Source organism: Callorhinus ursinus, unplaced genomic scaffold, assembly GCF_003265705.2.
Source record: "Callorhinus ursinus isolate GAN/ISIS: 27379988/994484 unplaced genomic scaffold, GSC_fseal_2.0 scaffold6, whole genome shotgun sequence".
In the NCBI taxonomy this organism is placed as follows: Eukaryota; Metazoa; Chordata; class Mammalia; order Carnivora; family Otariidae; genus Callorhinus; species Callorhinus ursinus.
In genome coordinates, this window is record NW_027397068.1 from 48333092 (window position 1) to 48359373 (window position 26282).

The 26282-nt window shown below is 39.0% G+C and overlaps 1 protein-coding gene across 1 annotated transcript in view; it reads left to right on the top strand.

The window, feature by feature from the left end:
• Window positions 1-26282, top strand: part of ENPP3 (ectonucleotide pyrophosphatase/phosphodiesterase 3) — a 65413-nt gene that overhangs the window by 5514 nt on the left and 33617 nt on the right. The window contains exons 3-12 of the mRNA XM_025860953.2: window positions 2774-2896; window positions 4678-4803; window positions 8139-8199; window positions 12558-12655; window positions 14090-14169; window positions 17111-17230; window positions 17752-17861; window positions 19095-19160; window positions 19856-19928; window positions 25941-26049. Coding sequence (XP_025716738.1) covers window positions 2774-2896; window positions 4678-4803; window positions 8139-8199; window positions 12558-12655; window positions 14090-14169; window positions 17111-17230; window positions 17752-17861; window positions 19095-19160; window positions 19856-19928; window positions 25941-26049 — 966 coding nt within the window. The remainder of the gene's footprint in view (window positions 1-2773; window positions 2897-4677; window positions 4804-8138; window positions 8200-12557; window positions 12656-14089; window positions 14170-17110; window positions 17231-17751; window positions 17862-19094; window positions 19161-19855; window positions 19929-25940; window positions 26050-26282) is intronic.

Here is a 26282-nt window from a genome sequence, read left to right on the forward strand (position 1 = left end):
GGATATCTTTGGATGTGATAGATAGATTTTATCCACAAAGTGGATATGGAGAAAGAGAGAAGTCACGAATGACTTCAAGATTTTTGGTATGAACATCTGGAAATACAGAATTTCCACAGTAGAGATGGGGAACACTGTTGAAGAAGCTGGTTTGGGGAGAACAATCAGGAAGTCGTTTTTGGACATGTTAAGTTTGAAATATCTACTAGGTGTCCAAGTGGAAAAGCCAGAAGGTAGTTGAATATATGAGGCTGGCTTTTGAAGGGAGGTCCTAAACGGACATGCAATGTGGCAGTTATCAGCTTCATATGTGGATTTAAAGCAATGTGACTGGACACACTAACCTTAAAAAATTGGGAAGATGAGGGGGGAGAAAAAACCACGGATGAAGTCTAGGAAGAATTGGCCAGGGATGTGGGAGGAAAGCCAGGTCTTTGTTGTGTCCTGGAAGCCATGTGCAGAAAATGTTTCAAAGTAGGAAAGTGAATATAAAAATGTAAAGGCCCTTTGTATAAATGGTATATAAACTTTTTTGGGTTACTTTTTTACTGAACATTTCTTAAGATCCATCTAAATCGGGGCGCCTGGGTGGCTCAGTCGGTTCGGCATCTGCCTTCCCCTCAGGTCATGATCCCAGGATCCTAGGATCGAGCCCCGCATTGGGCTCCCTGCTCAGTGGGAAGCCTGCTTCTCCCTCTCCCACTCCTCCTGCTCGTGTTCCCTCTCTCGCTGTCTCTCTCTGTCAAATAAATAAATTAAAAAATATCTAAAAAAAACCTAAATTGTTATGCATCCATCTATTCTTAGGCATCTCTCTACTTACTACGTAGTACTCTTTAGCATGTATAGCAATATACTGTTTGACCTATGCCCTCCCCTGGTGCTGGATGCCCAAGTTGACTTTAGTTCCTTTACATCACATAAATCCTGCAGGTTCCCTTATGGACCTGCGTGAGATTGCTTCATCATCTACCCAGGAATAGGATTCTTTGGTCTTAGGGTCTGTATTTTAACTTGGGTGAGTAGCCCCAGATAGCTTTCTGGAATGGCTGCCCCAGCCTACTCTGCCTTTACCATGCATCCCCACCAACCCTTGGCATTATCTGGCTCTCTCATTTTTGGCAATGTAAACTTAGTTATAGAGTGGTATCTTTTATTTTAACTTTTGTTTCTCTGCCCTGCTGCTCCAATCTGTGTTGGTTGCTCTCTTTGTTTGGTGTTCCCCTAGACCCTCCATTGTGTTGGATCTCATTATTTTTTGGATCTCTTTGTTTCACGTCCTCATTTTGCTAAAGAACATCCTTTAGTAGCTTCTTAAAATAGGATACATAAAAGATACAACTTGAGTTCTTATCTATCAAAAGATATTTTCATCATCCTAACCTAACACTTGACAGTTTGGCTAGATATTGAATTCTGAGATGAACATAATTTTCCTCTAGAAATATGAAGACATTGCTCTCCTGTCTTTTGGCTTTCAGTGTTGCTTTTAAGAAATTTGATACCATTCTGACTTGTGATCTTTGATAGCTTGCTCATGATCTTTTTCTGGGAACTTTCAAGATCTCTTTGTCCCTGTTGTGCTGACCCCTTCGTGTGAGTTTTGCCCTGGGAAATGTTGATGTAATAATTAATACTTTTCAGTTCTGGGAAATTTTATAATATGATTTCTTTAATAATATCATCTCTACTTTCTCTGTTTTCACTTTTAGGTACTACCTTCCTTTTTAAAGGTTAACTATGTAGTAGCCTTGATTATATCTGCAGTATCTCTTTGCCGTGTAAAACAGCATAGCATATTCAGTCTTGGGGATTAGGGTGTGAAATCTCTGAAACCATCATTCTGCCTACCACACCCCTCTACTGAATTTTTCATTACTGCTTTCATGTTTTTATTTCTAAGAGCACCCTGAACATTATTTCTCTTTTTGAAATTATAACTTTCTTCCTTATTTCATGGATACAATATCTTTTCTGAAGCTCTCACTGTTAGCTGTGCATGTGTGTGTGTGTGTTTAACTCTTCTGTTCCTTGCATTGTTTCCTTTTCAATCAAGTTTTTCTTTTCCTCTTTTCTTTTCTTATTTGTTTTGGTCTTCGTTTTTATGTTGGATTTTATCTTGCTATTCTCAAATGTCTGGTAACCATTTGTTCATGTTGTGAGTGTGGCTTGTTCATCTTTTCTCATCATAGCTAACTTTTATGTCTGCCTCTGTGATGAAAGCTACTTTTCCTAAATTCTTCCAGATTATGAGCCTTCTATCCAGTGGGAGGTGGGGTGGATCTTGCTGCTCCATCTTCAGACTTTAAACCAGTTTCCCTTTATTTATCCTCTGTCTGTCCCTCCTACATTTACCTAATGGTGCCTGGTGTTTGAGTCTGGGACCTCTCTGGAGTCCTGGGGAAAAATCACTTACTATTTATCATTGTGCACTGATGACTCATACAGCCCAGTAAAAAAATATCTGTTTGTCTGACCTAGTCTGTTCTTCTGTGTGCTTCTACCATCTAGCTCCAAGACATCAGATAACTTTTTTTTTAAAGATTTTATTTATTTGAAAGAGAGAGAGCACAGGAAGGAGGAGCAGAGGGAGAGGGAGAGGGAGAGAATCTCAAGCAGACTCCCTGCTGAGCGCAGAGCCTGACATGGGCTCAATCTCACGACCCTGAGATCATGACCTGAGCCGAAATCAAGAGTCAGACTGACTGAGCCACCCAGGTGCCCCTCAGATAACTTCTAAGCACTGGTTTCCTTATTTCCTCCACTCCTACAGGCAGTTGCAGGAAGAAATGCTTCGATTCTTCATTCAGAGGACTGGAGAGTTGTCGGTGTGATACGGAATGCAAACACAGAGGCGACTGCTGCTGGGACTTTGAAGACACTTGTGTGCAATCAAGTATGGATTCGGAGGATAAGTTCATTATAGCATGTTGGTTGTGCTGTCATTAACGCATGTTCAAATGCTCACTATACACCTTGTGTATTGGTTTGCTAGGGCTGCCATAACTTAGAAACTGGGGGGCTTAAACAATAGAAATTCATTTTCTCAGTTCTAGAGGCTAGAAATCCAAGATGCAGGTTTCATCAGGGTTGATTCTTTCTAAGGGCTGTGAGGGAGATCCATTCCTTGCCCTTCTCCTAGCTTCTGGTGGGTTACAAGTTATTGGCTGTTGTTGGCTTTTGGCAGCATAACCCCAAACTCTGCCTTTGTCTTCACGGAGAGTTCTCTTGTGTCTTCATAGTCTTCCGTGTGTGTGTGTGTGTGTGTGTGTGTGTGTGTGTGTGTGTGTGTGTTCACGTCCAAATTTCCCCTTTTTATAAGAATACCTGTTGCACTGGATAGGGACCACTCTAATGACCTCATTTGAACTTGAGTATCTACAAAGGTCTTTTACTAAGCAAAGTCACATTCATGGCATTGGGGGGCTAACACTCCAACATTTTAAGGGGACACTTCAACCCATAACACCTTGTGTACAGGATTATCGTTTCCCCCTTTGCAGTACTAAACACAGAGTCCACGCTTGATTTGATTGAGGTTGAGGAATAAGGGTGTCCAGTAGATGAAACGCTGTATATGTTGCCAGGAATACGAACGTTGCAACACAGTTTTGCCATGGCTCAAGTTCATCATCTTACTGAGTTTCCTTTGCAGTGGTTCTCAGATTTCAGGGTGTGTGAGACTTACTTGGAACGCTAGTGATTCTTGGTGATTCTGATGCCAGTGCTCCACAGAACACAACCTGAGAAACACTGTTCTCTGTGTAGAAGAGATAGTTCTCAGTGTTTAATCTTTTAAGACATCAGTGAACGCATGTATGTACAGGGGTGGCTAGCTGTTCAAAGAGTAAAGATTAGAATAGTAGAGCTTCTTACATTATACTTTCTGAAAAGGGCAAGGGGGAGGGGATAACTTAGTGTAGATAAGATCTGTATTCCCTTTACTTAATCTCCCCAAATCTTTCCTAAGTAAGTGATAAGTAATGGACAGTGAAGAACTCTATGCACAACAGAAGCATGCAGCAGTCACCTGTCGAACACATTTGTCTACGCACAGGGCTGATGTTGATTTTAGACACTGATGCCTAGCAGATGGCACTAGGAAGCAGTGATGCGATAGCCTCGTGCTGTTTTAGCACTCCTGTTTATTTACACTGATCTTATACTGAGCACGTAGCCTGGGAGAGCTGCAGAGGCTTGGGGGAGGCTCACCTAGCACTCTGTACCCTCAGCTGGGAGGTGCCTTGGCCGCCTACATTCTTACAGACCTGACCTTGTTCCTGTTGCTTCTGCTTTCACAGCCTCTTCCTTGCTGCCTGTCCTTAAATGAAACTGCTCTTGGGTGGCAACCATCACTAGTGGTTCATCTCCGCTGGGAGCTCCTAATTTTGGGTGGGAATAGAGTCAGTGTTCAGAGTTTCTCCAAAGTCAGAGGTGTACCTGCCAGGGAGACCAGAGCTGCAACTTACAAAACTGCATTTCTCTCTGCCACTCATGCCAACTGAAGAAAAGTGATGGGTTGCGCCTTGTTTGTATGACGTATTTTCATTTATTAATGCAGAGAAGCCAAGAGTTGGCTCTTACAATAATACAGGGATAAACGTCTGGAATTTACGTTTGCTGTTAGATACTTGGGTATATGTTAAATGTTGGGAACTGAATTGTGTGATTTTACAGCTCGAATATGGACATGCAATAGATTCCGTTGTGGGGAAACCAGACTAGAGTTCAGCCTTTGCTCTTGTTCGGATGACTGCCTGCAGAGGAAAGACTGCTGTGCTGACTACAGGAGTGTTTGCCAAGGTAAGCAGAGGAGGTTGACCCAGTCGCCTCTGTGTGTTCAGTGACCCCAGAGCTGGCTGACCCAGGCTGCATAAATTAAAACAAGTCAGAGACAACATGTTTACTGTGGGAAGAAATGTGGCTCATGCATTATAGAGAGAGGGAGCTCATAGCATAGACACTATAGAAGAGAAAGAGGAAAGTTCCATATTCACCAATAACGCAAGGTCTCCTCCAGTCCAACGACTATGCTAGAAATATCTGTGGTTTGAGATACTGGATGGCAGATGCTAAAGTTAAAACATGATGAAAGAGGTTATCTGGCCCGTCAATTAGTCCGTTAAACCAACGTTACTGCTGAAACGACTGTGTCCTGAGTGGTCAAATTACTGATTAAGGACCTTCAGAGAGTTAATGCAGAGCCAAGATTAGGATACAGGTTATTCAGCTCCTGGTTCCAACTGCAAGTGATGTACTGCAGATTATTTTTAAAAATTGCCCATCCCTCTGAACATGTAATGAAATTTATGAAAAATGCACATAAACACAGCAACAAAGTTGCTTCAAGTTATCAACCCCTTTTTCATAATGCCAAACCCAATAAAGGTAACTAACTTATACTTTTAATATTTCTAGACCAAAAAAAGAGATTAGGTTGAATTCTGAATTTTTGAATAGGAGGAAAATGTTACAGTAGAAACATTAAAAACTGTAATCTCTTAGTAGAAAATAGATTTCACGCTAATGGACAAATCAGTTTTTATTACAAAATATAATTGAAAATCAACTAAAAAGAGCTATCAAAAAGGAAGAATAAATGTCTGAAATGGTAACTTATTTTTCAAATAATTATTGTTTGACATTTAATATTGCATCATTAAAAATTCTGCTAAATTCATGAAGGCAATTTCTTGTTTGCTTATTTAAGTTCACTGCCTCTGACCCCTCTATTTTCCCACCTTCTACCTCAAATTTATAATTTAACTTTTTATGTCAAGACTGATTCTCAGGTCATATGGTAAATTTTCCCACTGAATTCAATGCACAACATTGCTGAAATTTAATAGAAACAACAGTAGTTGTTGTGGTGCCTGGGTGGCTCAGTTGTTAAGATCTTAAAATTTACTATGTTTAATTTTTCCCAATTGAAATCAATTATTCTCATTGGCTGCTTCTGCCCCCTCCCAACACACACAATAACAGAAGCGGGGTGCCTGGGTGGCTCAGTCGTTAAGTGTCTGCCTTCGGCTCGGGTCATGATCCCGGGGTCCTGGGATGGAGACCTGTGTTAGGCTCTCTGCTCAGTGGGAAGCCTGCTTCTCCCTTTCACTCTCCCCCTGCTTGTGTTCCCTCTCTTGCTGTGTCTCTCTCTGTCAAATAAATAAATAAAATCTTAAAAAAAAAAGAAACAACAGTAATTGTTATAAGCAGTGTTGATATTTACCACCACTGCTAACTGGGTACTTTGATGGAGTTAATTTTATCATTTCAGTTTATTTTTCAAAATAAATGTAAATGTTTTCTCTAAGGATTCAATACTTTGTTTAAAGATGTTACATGATTTTTGCTCAAATTAAATCTTCAGACCATAGTTTGAAGGCATTTGAATAATTTTTGTGCAAGAAACCGGCTCGTCACTTTACATTTTAAATTTAGAATTTTATAACCTTTATGATACATTTCTAACATATATAAAGGAGAAAATTGTATAGTGATTTCCCTATATGTCCAGCACCTAGCTTCAGCAGCTATCAACTCATGGCCAGTCTTGTCTCCTCTTGACAGAGCATAATTTTCAAAAAGATAAAAACATGATTCTCATAGAAATGTAATGTGAACATGTCAAAGAGTAAATAGCTCATTCATGAGATAACCATCTGGACTGTCCAGCTGGCTCAAAGAGAATGAAAGAGACTAAGTATACATACAACTGAAAGAATGTTGGAATGAAGTTATAAATAGTGTAAATTCTGGTGGGACAGAAAGGATTTGCATTTCTACATGACAATTTTTTTGCTATCAGACAATAATCACTTATGTTGCTATTATTTTTCTACCAATTAACTGCTACTGTTACTGTGTTATAAAATGAATGGTAAGGAATAAGCCAGATAAAGGTATATACTTCTAAGTAATTAGATAATCCATAGGTGGGCTTTTTAGATAATCCCCAGCATGACATTAAAATGAAGTTTAGTGATCAATCTTCCTTTTGCTTATTTTCAAGTTTTGGATTGTTTTTTCTTAACAAAATATACTCTATTCACCCCAACTTCTCTCCCCAGATTTTGGATGATTTCTAAGCAAATCCTAGAGTTAATATCATTCATCTGTAAATATTTTTAGGATGTATCTAAAAATGTAAATATTTAACAAAATTACAATACCATTAATATATCTAAAAATATCAATTGTTGTTGATATCATCAAATATCCAGTGTTCTAATTTTTCTGTTGTCTCATAACACTTTTAAAAAAGATTGTTTGAAATAGGATCCAAAAGATTCCATACATTGCAAGTGGCTCCAATACTTCAAGTCCTTTAAAAATAGCTTCTCTTTCTTTTTTTCCCCCTTGGAATTTACATGTTGAAGAAATGGGGCCTTTGTCCTGCAGACTTTTCCAGTTTGTTTTGCAGATTGCATCCTCTGTGACTTAAGCAGTTTGTCATCTCCTGTATTTCCTGAAAATTGGTAGTTAGAATTAGAGGACTGTTCAGATTCAGGTGCAAAGTATTTATTTATTTTGCAAGTATACTCTGTAGATGGTGGTATTACTTCCATCAAGAAGCACATCTTGTCTGCTTGTTGCTTTTTCTGGAATGTTAGCCATCGATGATCATTGCCTGTATCTATCAAGGGATACAAGTGATGGTATTTATACTCTATCATTTCTACTTCATTAGTTACTTGGAATGTTCTATAAACAGAAACATTCATGAAGTAAAATTTTTTTAGTTAATATCTTAAAACTTACTATGTTTAATTTTTCCCAATTGAAAACAATTATTCTCATTTACGGTTTCTGACCCCTGATAAAAAATGATTTATCTTTTCTTTAGATGGTATATCTATATTTATTAAACTCATTTTTTTTTCCTAATTGTCCCTTTCCAGCTAAAAGAATCCCCTTTGTTTTTCTTGGTAAAGATGCGCTTCTTGGTATTCAGTCTGTCCAAATCTCTGGGCAACGCTGATCTTTTCAATATGCGGAATAGCACTTAACATGTCCTAGAAGAATTTAGTTATTGGAATAACATGAACAAAGTGTTTTGGAAAGATCATGTTCATCGAACATTTGTTTTTCTTTTCTTTTCTGTGGTGCAGCTGTCTAAAGATTTTGATCTTGTTTTTCAGGAGAAACCTCCTGGGTGAAAGAAGACTGTGGCACAGCCCAGCAGTCTCAGTGTCCAGAAGGGTGAGAATACAGGGAGTTTTTATCCTCCTTTAACCTGGAATGTAGCTGAGAAGCCGAGTGGCATTTCCTCCACTTTATATTTTAAAACCATACACTTAACCAACGATTAGGATTCTTGGTGGCTTCAAACTCAGACTTTTGTTCACATCATTGTTTACAAAGCATTTTTAATTAATTTTCTACATGCATGTCTTGTAACAGTGACTTAAAAAAATGGTTGAAGTATTAAATACTAGCATTCTCAAGTTCCTCTGGTCAGGACTAGGATTTAGATCTGAATTACTCCAGCCCGAACTCTTTCCTATGAATATCCTGGAACTTTGAATTTATACTTAACTGAGGAAAGGGAAAGAAGTTTGCCCACAGAAGGCCTCACAAGGAAGAGTGGATGAGGACTTTATCATGTGTACATGGGTGAGGAACGCATGAGGTAAAACCCCTCACCCCACCCCTCCCATGCCTCTCCTCCACACACTTATAATGGCTGCTACTGGACCTTTCCCAGCCCTGGAAGCATGCCCACATCACCTTCCAGTCAGGGTGGATTTCCCCTCCAGTTACCGCTTTTGCCCTTCACTGACTTCATTCTTTTGGCCCAAGCAGTGGAATGAAGTTGGTGAGGTAGGAGAAAAATGGAATATCTGGCTGTAGGAAGAATTGGTGGAGTCATTTTTAGATAGCATTATTTTATTTAAAGAATGTGTGTAGATAATGTCTGTTTTTGTACCATGCTGCTTTGGTTTACCCCAGTCCTAAGATCCAGCTGCCCTGTTCAGTGGCTTTTGGGTGAGCAAAAAATTTAGAATAAAAAGGATACTTGAGTTTGAGTCCTGGTTTTGCCTACGGGACTTTAACTCTAGTCAATTCTGTGAGCTTCATCTATAAAATTATAGTAGTAGTTGTAATAATAATGATAATAATGCCAAGTTCAGAAGATTTCATGTGATGGGGTTAGCCCGGTGAGGGGTGTTAAGGAGGGCGCGTATTGCATGGAGCACTGGGTGTTATATACAATGAATCATGGATCACTACATCAAAAAAAACAAGGGGCGCCTGGGTGACTCAGTCGTTAAGCATCTGCCTTCGGCTCGAGTCATGATCCCAGGGTGCTGGGATCGAGCCCCGCATCGGGCTCCCTGCTCCGCGGGAAGCCTGCTTCTCCCTCTCCCACTCCCCCTGCTTGTGTTCCCTCTCTCACTGTCTCTCTCTCTGTGTCAAATAAATAAATAAAATCTAAAAAAAAAAAAAGTCAGAACATCAAAAAAAACAAAAACAAAAAACTTTTTGAAAAAAAGAGATTTCGTGTGAGAATTAAGTCAACATCTTGATCCCATAGATGTTTGACCTTGTTTTTAAGCTGCAAGGTTATTTTGATGGCATATTTATGAATATAAAAGTTTTAATGGCCTTATGCTAATGAATTTATGAAGTATAAATAATTCCAATGCAAATTGCAATGTAGCACTTGAACCTCTTGATGAGTTTTCTATATATTGTATGTAAAAATAATCCCAATTTTCCATTTTATTTTTTTGAGGTATAATCTGCATATATTGAAATGCTCACATTTATGTGTACAGTATAATGAGATTTGGAAATTCAGAAACCCATGCAACCCAGAGATAGAGTATTTCCAAGACACAGACTATTTCCATCACCCCAGAAAGACACCTCATGTGCTGATTTCTATCACCATAGATTCCTGTTCTAGAATTTCATATAAATGGAATCATCCCATATGTTCCCTTGTGTTGTTCTTAATCCAACGATTTTGAGACTCATAAATATTATTGCATGTATGTACCATATCTCTCACAGGGGCTTTTGCACAGCATATTTTTTTCTGATTAACATGTTGATCCCATTCTCTTTTCATATTATTTCTATTTGTTCTTTAGGGCCAAGTTCACATGTCTGTTTTTACCTTACAAAGATCAAATCTGACATCCCCTATGTAGTTGAATAGCATCCTGTAATCAATTCTAACCCTTAACCACCCCCATTTACTTCTCAATTTCATCCCCTAGATTAGGGCTGTAATTCCTTCATGTCTTTATTTTCAATATTTAGCAATAATGTCTGACTCAAATATTTGTTAAATGAATTACTCTACAATAACTGTATATTCTGGGAAACCATATAGACCTGTCCTCCAGACTCTCCTCACAGTTTCTTTTACAAATGTGTAATTACATGGCCAGGCTGATATTTTTCTAGCTTTCCTCAAGCACCTTGAAAAACATGGAAATTATTTTTCTTACTAATATTTTGTATTGGGGGTGCCCAGGTGGCTCAGTCGCTTAAGCGTCAGACTCTTGATTTCAGCTCAGGTCATGATCTCTTGGGTAGTGGGGCTGAGCACCACATTGGGCTCCATGCTTAGCAGGGAATCTGCTTGAGATTCTCTCTCTCCTTCTCCCTCTGCCCCTCCACCTATTCATGTGCACTCTCTCACTCTCTCTCTCTGAAATAAATAAATTTAAAAAAATAGTTTGTATTAGCATTTTTTTCTCCATAATACTAGTTAGTGGGTATTTTTAAGGACTACTCCAATCAAGTTTCTTGGAAAAGTGTGTTTTTGCTTAAAAATTTATTTATTTTTCTAATTAAAAAAATTTTTTTGATTAACATAATGTATTATTTGTTTCAGGGGTACAGGTACGTAACACCCACTGCTCACCACAACACATACCCTCCCCTATGTCCATCACCCAGCCACCCCATCCCCCCTGCTTAAAAATTTAGATGTGAAGCTGCTTGAGCACGGAGCTTCACATACTCAGTTGCATGCAGTGTATTTGGAATTTAAAACAAATGTTGGTGTTTATGCCTGTTGTTCATAATAGCTCCAAAGTGGAAATTACCTAAATGCCCAGCAACAGTAGAATAACTAAGTTGTGGTTAATTCATTAACTGGAATACAGGACAGTCATGAGAATGGATGATCTACAACTACATGTAACAATATGGATTAATCTCAAACATAATGTTCCATAAAAGAGGCCAGGTACAACGGAATACATACTGTATGATTCCATTTGCATGTAAATATAAATACAGATACAGGCATAATCAATCTATTGTTTTAGGTCAAGGTACTGCTCACCCTTGGTGGGGTGTGGTTTGCAGAGGCTATTGAGGGGAAAGAAGCCTGAGGGGAGGATTCTAGGGTGCTGGTATTCTGTTTCTTGATCTGGGTGATCGAGTTCACAGTGGAGTTGTTAGGAAGTTAGGAAACATTTATCAGACTATACATCTGTGAAATGTGTGTGTGTAGGCTTGTGTATATAAAATATATACAAATAAAATTTTAAAAGTGAAAAAAAATTAAACGAAGAAAAGAAGCCTCTGGCTATACCCTAAGAGTTACCTTCCATTACTTTAGCTTAAATACTGATATTAAAAAAAAAGATTGTAATGCTTTTGATGTTAATATTAATATAGTGAGATATTAGAATAAAGAATCAAAAGGGTAGAACTTTAGAATAATAAAACCTCATAAGCTATAGAGTTCCTAAATTTTGTATCATAATTATATCCAAAATGCGGTAGAGGAATTGTAACTTTTATGATTTTTGAGTTTGAGCCTTGTATTCAGGAATCGTTGCTCTTGGCTTTTTAGCAAAGTCAGGTCCAAGAAAGGTCTGTGGTTAACAGCTCCATTTCTGGGGATGTTTTGTTAATGCTCTGCTCGCATGCAGCTGACTTCTATTGAAAAACTGCAATTAATTAGCGCCATGTATACTCACCACTGTAAAATGCTAAATATATTTGAGGTAAGGCAATGATACTAATGTTCTGTTATGGTGATTCCAAAGTATTAGGTGAGTGGGTTGGGGCTGAGTTATGAGAGGCTGAGTAACTGCTTAGAGTCCAATAGCTACTAAAGACTGAAGGTAAGGGATTACTGACCTACTAACATTACTAACATGCTAATTAGGGGTTCCTTACTGGAAGTACTGATTCTTAGGAGAGATAACAATTTTTATTTTCTTTTTAAAAATTTTTTAAAGATTTTATTTATTTATTTGAGAGAGAGAGCACGCGCGAGAGCACAAGAAGGGGGAGGGTCAGAGAGAGAAGCAGACTCTCTCCTGAGCAGGGAGCCCAATGCAGGGCTCTATCCTGAGACTCTAGGGATCACGACCTGAGCTGAAGGCAGCCGCTTAACTGACTGAGCCACTCAGATGCCCCAGGAGATAACAATTTTTAAGAAGAGAAAGAAAAAAATGACCCAGGACATACTCTACTTTCTAAGCGTTTTCTAATTTAGAGAATTGTAAGTAGCACAGAAAGGTATCTTTATTATTTTTTTTACAGTCAAAATAGTAGACTAATATTTTGTTTTCCATTTTCAGATTTAAACTGCCACCAGTTATTTTGTTTTCCATGGATGGATTTAGGGCTGAATATTTGCAGACATGGGGTGCCCTCATGCCTAATATTAATAAACTGAGTAAGTCTTCCCCAACTATAGGCACACGGAGGGTGAGGACACTAGTTAGCCAGGCTGTAGATGGGTACCTTCCTTCCTGACCTTCCATATTAGTTGTTTGCCTTCTCCCGGGTCCTCCGAAGATCCTGAGGAATTTACCACTCAGGGTACCTATTTTCATACTTGTTGGCTCCTCCTTTTTTTGTAGCACGTTCATCTTTTTGTTTATTGTGATTTGTTTTGTATTTGAATGTAACTTCCATCCTGTGGAAATCTGTCCACATACACTACCTCGAAAGTGGTGTTTGTCAGACTTGGGTTCTGAATCTTAGCAAGAAGAACGTGACCAGCAGGGACAGAATCCTGAAGGAGCCTGAGTGGCAGAACAGAGCCAGCAGGTACCAAAGCTCCAGAGGGCAAAAAGTGTCGAATCTGTGTCTGGTTCTGGAAGTAAACTGCCTGGAACCTGGTTCCACTGCTTATTAGCTGTGAGACTGTGGGCAAGCTTACCTCACCTACTGGTGCCCATTCTCTTGAGTTCTAAAATGGTCACTTCCTACCTGATGGGAATACTGTGAGAACATAAACGTTGTACACCCTGAATGATTTTAAGTTATTATTATAATTATTGGTTTTATTGTCATCTTAATCAGGATGTTACACTTCTATTTAGGACACTTGGCCCTCGTATGATGTTATAAAGTTATTAATAAAGAGAAGTTATGTACCTAAAGACACAGAGCCAAGAAGAATCAGAGCATGATTTATTATCTGGCCTTTACAGAAAAATGTAGATTTCCCTTGATTTGGTTCACTTCTCTACTAACAACCGACATTCCTTGGGAAGGAGGAATTGTAGGCATCAGAAAGATTTCAACCTCTTTCCATCTTTAATCTACTCTTCAGTTAGGTTTTTATTTCTCTGGACAATTTTATGTTTAAGGTTTTACTTAATAAAAAAAAATTTATGAGGAAAAAAAATAATTTTTCCCCCCATGGGGAAAGTCTGTTTTTGTTTTTACTGGAGGCTCAGGTGGCACATAACGATTCATTAAATGGCTTCAGAGGTAGGGACTAGAGAGGAGACAAAAAACAACCTGGGGTGGGAAAGAAAAACAACCAGGAAGAGGTAAGAGCTGGCTGGTTTCTTCTCAGCCTGATCTAGGGGAGTGAGGTGGTGCCTCTGAACAATATGATGGATCCCTTCCTTCAACCCACATGGTAGCTGTGGGGGTCCTTCGAGTTGGAGTCACTCCAGTATGGTGGTGGGGGGGTCCCCACTGTTGATGGGGGCCAAGGTCCCCTTTGCCCCCTGACAAACAGCCTAGGTCCTCTCTCTGGGACTGTGGGCTGCCTGGGTCCAGGGGTGGGGGGAGCTCCTGCCACCACCACTGGAACTAGGGGCGGTTTTGTGGGCATTGGGGCTTCTTAATTTCACACTATGCTTTGTTGCAGAAACATGTGGAATTCATTCAAAATACATGAGAGCTGTCTATCCAACCAAAACCTTCCCAAATCATTACACTATTGTCACGGTAAGTGCTTGGCCCAGGGGCAAGACTGACAGGCCATAGACAGGCAACTGGTCACCACAGACACGCTGAGGCAGGAAGTGGCTAAGCCCCATGCCACACATTTCACAAGCACGTGTGACAGTTCATGGCTTAATTCAGGCTAGGAAGTAGCATCTCGTTGCGAGGCCAATCCAGTGCTCTGGGGTGTTGTATGAATGAATGTCCCAGCAATAGGCTAAATTCACCTGTGTGACAGGTCAGGATAGCTTCTTGGATGTGAGAAGTACCATTCTCCTTTGATCTTTGGATTTGCCTCCACTTATCTGAAGGTCTGCTGGGAATGGTAGGTTATGTGTAAGGACAGCCACTTTGATGTAGGAAATTTCTTTTTTTCCTAATCTTTTCATTGTATTTAACTTGACAAAGCCTTCTGTTTTAAATAAACTCATGCTGGCTAGATTCCTTTAGATAAAGCAAGTAAAGCAAGTGAATTCTCATGTGTGATAAGACATAAGTGAAACGATCAAAATGAACTCAAAAGAAAATAAAATTATTTAACATTTATATATTTAGAACACATCTTTAAGGAGTTCTTTACCTCAGGCTTTATTACCAAAGGATATTGTGTCTTTGCTACTTTGTATTTATTCTTTTATTACTATGGAACAGTAACTATAACATTTAAATTTTAACTCTTAAGTAATAATATGTAATGTGTGCATACCCACTTGTGTATGTACATACATATATCTATACACATTTATACGCACGTGTGTGTATACATATATATACTTGCAGATTCTCCCAAATATTCAAATTGCACAGCTCACGTATTCCCACCTGAGGTCTACCAAGGTGACACTCTGCCTTTCATGTTGTAGCTCTCATATAGTAAACAAATGTTGTTTCCACAGTCTACTGCCTATTTAGGGTCATATTTTTCACGTTTATGCTTTTTGTTGATGATTTTTAAATCGCTGTTTACAATAGCCCGCAAGTATAGTGCCAGAGCGCTGTCTAGTGTTCCTAAAAGCAGGATGGCTGTGATGTGCCTCATAGAGCAGATATATATGTGTTAGATAAGCTTCATTCAGGCCTGAGTTATAGCTAGCGAACCAATGACATATGTTACATAAGGTATCTTTAAATGGAAACAGACAAAAGCAAGTATTTATTGATCATCAGACAAACATGTTGTGACTAGAGGCTTGCAAGAGCCTATCCCTGTATTTTCCCTAGCTGTAGTGGTTCAGCATTCACTAATTCAGTGTTTGCAGCAACTTTATAGAACGTAATTATCACAGACAACAGGGAAATGCAAATAAAAACCACAATGAGATATCGCTTTACACCTGTCCGAATGTCTAGTATCAAAAAGACAAGAAGTAACAAGTGTCAGCGAGGCTGTGGAGGAAAAGGAAACTTCATGCACTGTTGGTAGGAATGTGAATAGGTGTAACCACTGTGGAAAAAAAATATGGAGTTTCCTCAATTAAAAATAGAAATACCATATGATCCGGAAAGAAAGAAAGAAAATGAAAGCACTAAATTGTGCTTTTATAAGTGAAACCCCTATGTTTATTGCAGTATTATTTACAATAACAGCCAAGTTATAGACGCATTTAATTGTCTGTTGCAAATGGCAAGATTTCTTTTTTTACGGGTAATATTCCATTGTATATGGTATATACAGACTATCACTCATCTATAAAAAAGAATGATATCTTGCCACTTGTGACAGCACGGATGGACCTAGAGGGTATTATGCTAAGTGACATAAGTCAGACAGAGAAAGACAAATACCGTATGATTTCACTTATATGTGGAATCTAAAAACTAAAACAAATGAACAAACTAACAAGCAAAAACCAAAATAACAGAAACAAAATCATAAATATAGAGAACCAACTGGTGGTTGCCAGAGGGGAGGGAGTTGGGGGGATCAATGAAATAAGTGAAGGGGATTGAGATACAAACTTCAGTTATAAAATAAATGAGTCACAAAGATGAAGAGTACAACATAAGCAGTGTAGTCAACAATAAGGTCATAATGTTGTGTGATGACAGATGGCAACTACACTTACCATGGTGAACATAGAATTGTCAAATCACTATGTTGTAAATCTGAAACTGCTATGACATTGTATGTCAACTATACTTCAATAAAAAAAGAATTGACTATATATGCATGTAACCATAAATGTACATACACTGTGTATATAACACACATATAACATACGTATATATCAATTATACATAAGAGCTATTCATTTACCATATACATGTATGTGTGTCCATATAGAAATGCTCTGAAGTAATGACTCTAAAATCTACCTAAAAGTAGTTACAAATGCATGGGATATCATAGGCATTCAGTGAAATGTATAGAATAAATAAATATGTGTGATCAGATTGAAGGAATGATTGGACTGACTGTTGGGTGGAAGGGAAGATGGTTAGGGACTAGGCCGACTCCCTTCTAAAGTGCTGATAACACACTTTAACTCCTTTACCCAAGATATTTGATATTTAAAAGCTTCCAAGTAGTACATTTCTTGCTATTTTTGCCAACATAACTGGTGGCTGACCATTATTTACAGTATCGGAAACTTTAGTTAACAGTAATTAATCACATAAGAGTTCCATTAACACCATCAGCACAAGCCATCTGCCTAATTTCATTCATTTGCTGCTCTAGACCATGATGGAGCCGGAATACCTGCACATGTATATAAATACCTATACTTACACCTACCCCTGTACCTACACTTACACCTATACCTATGTATATACATACACACATATGTATACGTTTGGTATTTGGGTTCAGACCCAGGGGTTTTATTTTGAAAGGCATATGACATCTTTCCAAGATAGGAGTTACAGATCTTATGCTGTTTCAATTTAAATATGTTTTATTGATCTATTTTATTCTAAATCTTTTTTGAAATTATCATTTTAGGGATTATATCCAGAATCCCATGGCATCATTGACAATAGTATGTATGATGTAAACCTCAACAAGAATTTTTCACTTTCATCAAAGGAGAAAAATAATCCCGCTTGGTGGCAAGGGCAACCAGTATGTAACATTCTGCATGTGACACCAAAATTATCTCCATTTTCCGGTGTGATAGTGGATCACTCTCCTCTCTCTCCTTTTACATTATCTTTCTAATGTCTCAGGGTGGAAGGTGGTGGGAAGGTGTTTCACCACTTATAATTTAACTCTTCTAAGTACTTATGATTGCTCACCTAACTTGCCTTCTGTTAAAACTAGGATGTAGTATTCTAAACATATCAATGTAGAAACTTCTCAGAAGGATTTTCTGTTGATTTTTTTTCCTCTCATTCTGTTTTATGATTCTTTAACAGGGAAAGAGGTACTATACAATTTTACCAATTTGAAAAAAAAATGATCTTTCTTACTACCTTACTATGTTTTTGATTTTCGAGGTAGATCCTGGGTAATTAAATTTTGCAACTGTTAATATTGTTAACTGTTGATATTGTTTAGTTTCTAAAAAATGTCACCATTCCTACCAGTTCTACCCAAACTAATTATTCTCTTGACTTCCACTTATCTTAAATTTTCTCTTACAGATCTGGCTGACAGCAATGTATCAAGGTTTAAAAGCTGGTAGCTTCTTTTGGCCTGGATCAGACGTGGCTATCAATGGCTCCTATCCTTCCAAATATATGAAATACAACAGGTAGTGAAGGGCTTGCAGAGATGATCCCCCCTACGCAGGCATGATTGGGATGTTTTTGGTCTTAATCTTGATAGTAATTCTATTTTTCCAGTGGTTTGGGTAAAAAATCTTGAAGTCATCGTGGATTCCTCTGTCTTACAACCCTCCTCTGGTCGGTCGGTAAATGCTTGTGGCTCTAATTCAAAATATATGCAGTCTGAGAACTTTCTGTTATTTCCAGCATTACTCTTGTGGTTGGAGCTGCCATCATCTTTTGCCTATATTACTGCACTTGCCTCTTGACACATCTCCTGCTTCTATTCTTGTCTCCTATCATCTATTCTTAATCTACCAACCAGAATGGTAACTTAAAAAAACAAGTCCACTTGCGACACTTCTTTGCACCAAAAACTTCGACGGCTCCCTGTCCCATTCGCAGTAGGGCCATATTGGTATGCCCTAATCACCCCACTGTGTCTCAGACCTCCTCTCCCACTACGGAACCAGGTTCTGACCTTCTCGGTGGGCCTTAACACACCTGGCTTGCTCTACTTAGGGCCTTTGTGCAGGTTGTTCCCTCTACCTGAGATTACTCACCCCATGTATCTGCACAGCCCGCTCCCTCACCCCCTCCAGGCTGTTGCTCAAAAATTACTTTCCTGATATCGTCATCGCCTGATCAAGCTAAGATTTCAAATTCCCCACCCTAGTTTTGCAGTGCCCTTACTGTGCTCTTCTTTTCTCCATAGCATTTGTCACCTGGTGATACACTATATAATTTATTTATGTATCAGATCTATTGTTTATTATTTGTCTTCATGGAATGTCATCTCTAGAAAAGAAAGCATCTTTGGTTTGCCCACTGATAAATTTTGTTTAAAATGAACTAATAGTGTGTGGCAATAGATGCTCAATATAACATAGATGTATGAATGAATGAAGTAAATAAAAAAATCAAATGAATGGATAATAATTAATGGTCTTTTACTTCAGTTGAGGGAAAAATTGAAGGAGGGAATGATAAGAAGGAAAGAGAAAATATATATTTAATTTATATTGAGAAAAATGTATCTGTATATAAGTATTGAAAACAGAAATCCCTTTACGTAGTATTGAATCCCCTTCAGTATTCTGATCACATGTGAACACAAAATGTAGATTTAAAAATATCAACCTGTCTTCCTGAGTAGGAATATAATGGAATTATTTTTGATTTGATTAATTTTTGAAAATTATTTTTTCCCTTCTTTTCAGAAGTATCCCATATGAAGAAAGGATCTTTACATTGTTAAAATGGCTGGACCTGCCCAAAGCTGACAGGTATTATCTAGTATCAGAAAAGTGTTGGCACCCTGGGATATTTGTGGGTATAAAATAAAACTGACCATTTCTGAAAGAAAACTGGCATTTATTTATTTTTTTTAAAGAAATTTTCAAGAATTATTTTCTCTTGAGAATGTGATGGGCACTGTGGGGCAATAGAGATAGAGCCAGTCCCACAGAGTAGAGGCAAGTATCACAGAACCAGGGACAGACTAGAGGCAGAATGGAGAGTGGATCTGAAACTTTGTTATGAGTACGGACTCATGGAGCCTGAGGTGCTGGAGTAAGGCCCTGGCAACCACGTGGAGTCAGAGCATCCCAAGAGAGCAACAGGTCAACAGAAACCAGACATTTAAAGAAAGAACGAGAATGGCAGAGCAAAAAGTGGGCCCAAAGTCAGAGACTGGGAAGTATAAAGGACTGGGCACAGCAAAAGAGGACTCAGCAGCAAGAGCAAGGCAGATTCTCCTAAGTGAGTCAGAGCCACGCTCACACCCAGGAAGGTCTCACTTCCTGTTAGGAGAACCTCCGCACTGGGGCCAAGACGAACCACTAGGCCTGGATGAAGAGGAGCAGGCCAGAGAAAAAGAAGGAAACTGCCACCAAGTTCTAAACCAATACATTTCCCAAATCCAACCTGCACGTTTATTTCAAGTTGATAATGTCTTTGTCTGTTTCCATTTTACTCCTAGACCTGCTTTTTATACCCTCTATGTGGAAGAGCCTGATTCTGCTGGACATAATAGCGGGCCGGTCAGTGCTCAAGTAAGTTTGTTTATTTGAACAAAATGTAAGATGATCTAGCCCTAACCCACAACATAAAATATTCTTGAGTTCCCACTAAATAAAACGCATTTGATATAAACATTAAGACATTAAAACAGTGAACAGTCTAAAAAAATAGCTACCTTATTAAACCATAAAAAAATTAAAGTCTAGGGCGCCTGGGTGACTCAGTTGGTTAAGCAACTGCCTTCGGCTCAGGTCATGATCCTGGAGTCCCGGGATCGAGTCCCGCATCGGGCTCCCTGCTCGGTGGGGAGTCTGCTTCTCCCTCTGACCCTCTTCCCTCTTGTGCTCTCTATCTCTCATTCTCTCTCTCAAATAAATAAATAAAGTCTTTAAAAAAAATTAAAAGTCTAAAAAATGATACCTGCTTTATTAACTACATCTTGATTCGTTTGGTAGACATTTGCTGAGGACTTAGATGCAGCAGTGTGAAGCAGCAAGGCTAGATACTGCATGCCAGTTCAGCACGTTAATGTAGCTCATTCCAAGCTAAGTCTCCTGCAAATCGGTGGTGGACTACCCAGCTTCTATTCATGCCCTGGGTTCCATTCATAAGATCCTTATAATTGGACTTAATATGCTAGTGCCTCAGGCAGAGTTCTTCCTCTCCTCCTGGGCCTCTATTATCACTGAAGTCGACTTTTAAATATTAGTTTTGTCATTATCTAAACCATTATGTTATATTTTACTACAGAAATATATAACTTAAATATTACTTAAAAAAAGAATAAAGTCATCTGTCTTCTGAAGTCCACCAAAACGTCTATTGTCCTGGACATAATGTAAAGCTGTGAAGGCCTCCATGAGTATGGCATTTTCCTGCCTCATGGAAACTTATTTTACAGTTGTCCTCCATTGGAATACAAGTATATTTATTCTAGCGCCCTGACTTGTGGTTTATCAGCAACATCCTTCTTACTTTTTTCCCATTAAACCAAAATGATTCATTATACAAGGCCCTGCTCAAGTCCTACCACTTTTAACCCTTTCGTCCTTCACATTCCAACACCTCTTTTGACTATATCCCAGAATTTAACATCTAATCAGGCTATTTTAAGGGTAAATGGCATAGTAACTATCTGAAGTATGTTCAACACTTCTTTTCTGTTTTAATTTTTTTTTTTTTTGAGAGAGAGAGAGAGAGAGAGCAAACCAGGGGGTAAGCAGAGGGAGAGGGACAGAGAGAATCTCAAGCAGACTCCCAGTTGAGCACGGAGCCTGACACAGGGCTAGATTTCATGACCCTGAGATCATGACCTGAGCCACAATCAAGAGTTGAATGTTCAAACAACTGAACCACCCAGGCACCTCTCTATTTTTAAATTCTTATCCATACTTGATATAATTAATTGCTTGAGAAGGGGACACTATAATCTGCATTTGCCCGACCCCTACTGCCGACTTAATATTAGGCACCATATCTTTTTATTCTATTCAATGCTCTAGTTTGGCCCCCAAATAAATTTTAAGTATAATTTTGAAAGGTGCTGCAAAGGAAAAGATCAGGTGCCCTGAGACGTGGTTGAGGAGGTCCTAACCTAGTCTACGGTGGAGTGGGGACTGGGGCTGGTTAGAAAGTTCTCTGAATAATAAAAAAGGAAAAGTTCACAAATGACCTGGTTGAGAGAAGAGCTGAGCACATAGAGGAATGCACAGAATGGACAAATGAGCAGACAGGCAAATGGACCGATGGTTAGGCGAATGGACCGCATGATAATAGTTAAGAATTACAATAGCATTTAACTCTTCTTGTGTGCTCCTCTATGCCAGGCACTGTTGGAATGGCTGTGTAGGGACTATCTCCCACCCATGTCCGGAGCACAGCGGCCCAGAGGTGAGGGCTAAGAGGAAGCCTAGAGAAGGAGGCAGGCACCAAATCATGCAGGTCCTTGTTGGTCATGTAATGTGTAATGGAAGCACTGAGGCACTTTAATCGGGGAAGTGACATGATCAGATGTGCATGTATTTAAGGATCAGTTTTACTGTGTGAGAGGAATGGGTTAGAGGGAATGGGGAAAGGTAAGGGGAGATGAGTTAGTTTTTACAACATTCCCGAAAAGAGATCATTGTGTCTTGGATTAGGGTAGTGGCAACCATCATGGAAGGAAAGAGATGCATTTGAGATCGATTTGGGAGATAGACTTGGCATGGCTTGGTAGCAGTTGGGTGATGGGGTGGGGGATCAAGGACAATTGTCAGGTTTCTATCATGAGCTGCTACAGGTGTTTCCATTTACATCAGTGAGGTGACTGAAGGGGCTTAATTTTGGAGGAGAAGATCATGGTGTGCTTAAGGTGCTTGTGATGTCTGAGTAAGGCAATTGAACATGGATTTAAAGCTCAGGAGATGAAGACTGGGCGGCTTGGCAGCATGTAGATGGTGCATGGAAGTGAAGAGGTCCTAGGGAGAGAGGGAAGAGTGAAAATAGAAGGATGAAGACCACACCCCATTTAAAACTTTAGGAGGCAAAACAGATGGAGAAACTGGACGCCTTTATGGCTTTATTACTGTTATTGGTATTTTTAATCACATACTTTAATTCAGAGTTAATATGATATAATTTGAAAGCAAAAAGTCTATTTTAATTTGTTTGCTCACTCACACTGTTGAGAGCTTAGTAACCTCTAGATGTTTCAGTCATCGATACCCTCTTGCTCTTGCTCTGCTATCCCTTTAAAGTCTACTTTGAACAGTTTCTGGTGGACCTAATATTCTGCTAGGCATTCTTGGGGGTGAAGAAAATGAGGCCGTTACCCAGAAACCATGTGGAAGGGGTAAATAAAAGGAATAATGAGTTAATGTATAACGAGTTTTTATTTTAAGAAACTTAAAAATGTGATAGCTTAAACAATGTTTAAATGGAAAGCAGATTGTGGCCTGGTATAGCTGGAAAGGGCTTTATGAAATGGGGATGTAGAAGGTGGTAGGAGAGAGATTTAAAGTCTGGTGAGACCAGCAACTTCTTGATACCAAATTTGTTCCAATAATTCTCTAATATTGAAGTTGAATTAGGCATAGAATGTCCTGACTGGTCCTGAGTAACTTTAAATAATGGTCTAATACTTGAACAAGATTCAGCTGTTAATTCATTATTGAAAAACAAATTATTACATCTTAGACGGAATGAAAAGTTGAAAAGAAAAATTCAATTTGGAAAAGAAACCTGAAATTAAGTACAGAGCAACTTAAATTGTGATAATGCTCATGTACATGATGTAATGATTCTAGAGCGCTGAGGGCCTCCACTTTCGGGGAGGCACGTGGAAGCAGAATACACGGGAAGGATGTTGTACCTATTGAAAAGCCAATTATGTTAATGCTGCGTAGAGTTTCCTACTAGCATCATCCTCTACAACCTTGAATTTCGTTTTACAAAAAGGAACTTCTGGATCCAAAAAACAGTTGTTTATTGAGGGTCTAGCCATTTAACGCATTGTGTCAGAATTGATTTTGCTGTTTCCACAGTATCCACTCTGAAAGTGAATAATCACGATTCCAGGTGAAAGAAGCAAGGCTTTCTACCCAAACTTGGTTTGCCCCACAGCTGCAAACATTTCTATTCCTATTTATTATCTTACCATCCAAAAAACTGCTCACTTGCTGCCTGTCACAGGGATTTCTTGTTTCTTTCCTTTGTCTGGGCTAGAATAGGGGGTTGGCATCTAGTCACTTTACACTCAGTAAAATGTGCCATCCATTGAGTGGATACTTTGTGCAAGACTCTATGCTTGGGAAGCATGTGATGAGTTAGGTTGCAGGGTCCCTTCCCTGCAGGAGCTCATGCTTTCCTAGTGAGGCAGACACATGCACAGATGATTTCGAATCTGTGGAAAGTCCAGATGCCAAGGGGCTGTGAGAGGACAGAGGACAGGCGGCTCTTAGTACAGTTGGGAGGAGTGAGTAGAATGACCGTGAAAGGGGACATAATTATGCCATAACAGGTGGGAACTGTGACTCATGCTCACAAACCAGAGTGCATGGCCACCTTAAGAATAGGAGTCAGACTGGATATTTACCCCAAAGATACAAATGTAGTGATTCAAAGGGGCACCTGCACCCCAATATTTATAGCAGCAATGTCCACAATAGTCAAACTATGGAAAGAGCCTAGATGTCCATCAACAGATGAATGGATAAAGAAGATGTGGTATATATCTATAATGGAATTTATGCAGCCATCAAAAAATGAAATCTTGGCATTTGTGACGACATGGATGGAACTAGAGGGTATTATGCTAAACGAAATAAGTCAATCAGAGAAAGACAATTATCATATGATCTCACTGATACGAGGAATTTGAGAAAGAAGACAGAGGATCATAGGGGAAGGGAGGGAAAAATGAACTAAGACAAGCCAGAGAGGGAGACAAACAATGAGACTCTTAACTCAGAAAACAACCTGAGGGTTGCTGGAGTGGAGGTGGATGGGAAGGATGGGGTGGCTGGGTGATGGACATTGGGGAGGGTATGTGCTATGGTGAGCGCTGTGAATCGTGTAAGACTGATGAATCACAGACCGGTACCCCTGAAACAAATAATACATTACATGTTAATAATTAAAAAAAAAAAAAAGAATAGGAGTCAGGAGGGGCACCTGGGTGGCTCCGTGGGTTAGGCATCTGCCTTTGGCTCAGGTCATGATCCTGGGGTCCTGGAATCGAGCCTCCTATGGAGCTCCCTGCTCAGCGGGGTGTCTGCTTGTCCCTCTCCCACTGCCCCTCCCCCCTGCTCACGCTCTCTCAAGTAAATAAATAAAATCTTAAAAAAAAAGAAAGAAAGAAAGAAAGAAAGAAAAGAATGGGAGTCAGGAAAGCAACTCAAGAGTTGATGGATTTAACAGTAGATTGAGCCAGTTTGAATTCAAGTCCTGCTCTGTCCCTTATTAACTGTGGGACCATGAACATGTTACTTTACTTCTTTAAACCTCAAGTTTCCTGGTCTTCCCACCTGGAAATTCCAGATGGTGGGAAATAGCACCATCCATGCATGTTACCATGACAATTTTATGAGGTTATGTACTAAAGCTCTTGACAATAATTGGCTTGTAATAGTCTTTCTCAAAAAAGAAAGCAAGCTATCATTTTATAATAGTACTATAAGAGATTTTACACATTTTTCCCAATCCATTGCTATTATATTTTCCTATTCACTGAAAAAAATAATGACCAGTTATGTCAGTTAAAATTTACTCACTTAAACCTTGTCCGTTCAATGCACTATGGTGATGAAGTGTAGAAAAATTTAAAACACAAAAGAATGTAAACAATAAAATAGAAATGAACTCTAATTCACTATTCAGAGATAACCACTATTAATACTACCAATTGATATATTTCCTTTTCGTTTTCTGTGCATGTAAGTTTACTAAGAAATACTAAACATGTTTAAACATGAGGGGTGCCTGGGGGGCTCAGTCAGTTAAGTGTCTGCCTTAGGCTCAGGTCATGGTCTCAGGGCTCTGGGATGGAGCTCCACAACAGGCTCCCTGCTTAGGTGTAAATCTCCATTTGTACTCTAAGTGTTTATGAGGACAAATGCCCAGAAGTTAGCTGTTAGATTACAGGGTATGCGTCTTTTTAACTCGCTGGTTAGGCATTGTCACGTGATCTCCGGTCCGTATGTAACCACGCAGACCTCTATGGAGGTGTCCGTGGACTCCCCTCCCCAACACTGGGCATTATCATGAATGCCTTTGCAGCTGAATACCATTTTGGAGGTTGAACATTTTTTTCAGATATTTATTGGCCAGCAGTTTATCTTCCTTTGTTGAAAACATGGTTTAATTTTTTTATTTGTTTATAGAAAGTTAGGGAATTGGTATTTGATACATGTGGTAGCATGGATGCTGGGCTCTGATGTCCAACTTCAAAATCCAGAAGTTTCAGAGAAGGAAATGTATTCAGTTTTTACTTCCTTAGATAGTGATTTCATTAATTAAAATTTAATTCATGAAGACAGTCTTAACTCCAATTTCTTTTTCCCCCTTAGGTAATTCAAGCCTTACAGTTGGTAGATAAGGCTTTTGGAATGTTGATGGAAGGCCTAAAACAGCGGAACTTACACAACTGTGTCAATATTATCCTTTTGGCAGACCATGGTATATTTTTCTTTTTAAATCATATTTTATCGTTGATTATATCTTACCATTTCAAGGAGCATGCAAAAAGGATAAGTGATATTTTTTAAAATCCGTACTTGCAGACCTAGAAGCTCTTGAATGAGCAAGGAACAAATTTTGTGGTAGGCTGTGATGAATAGAGGACTAAAACTAAAATTTCTAGTTTATTCTAACATTCATTCTGAAAATACTTTTCTGTAAAAAGTAAGGGA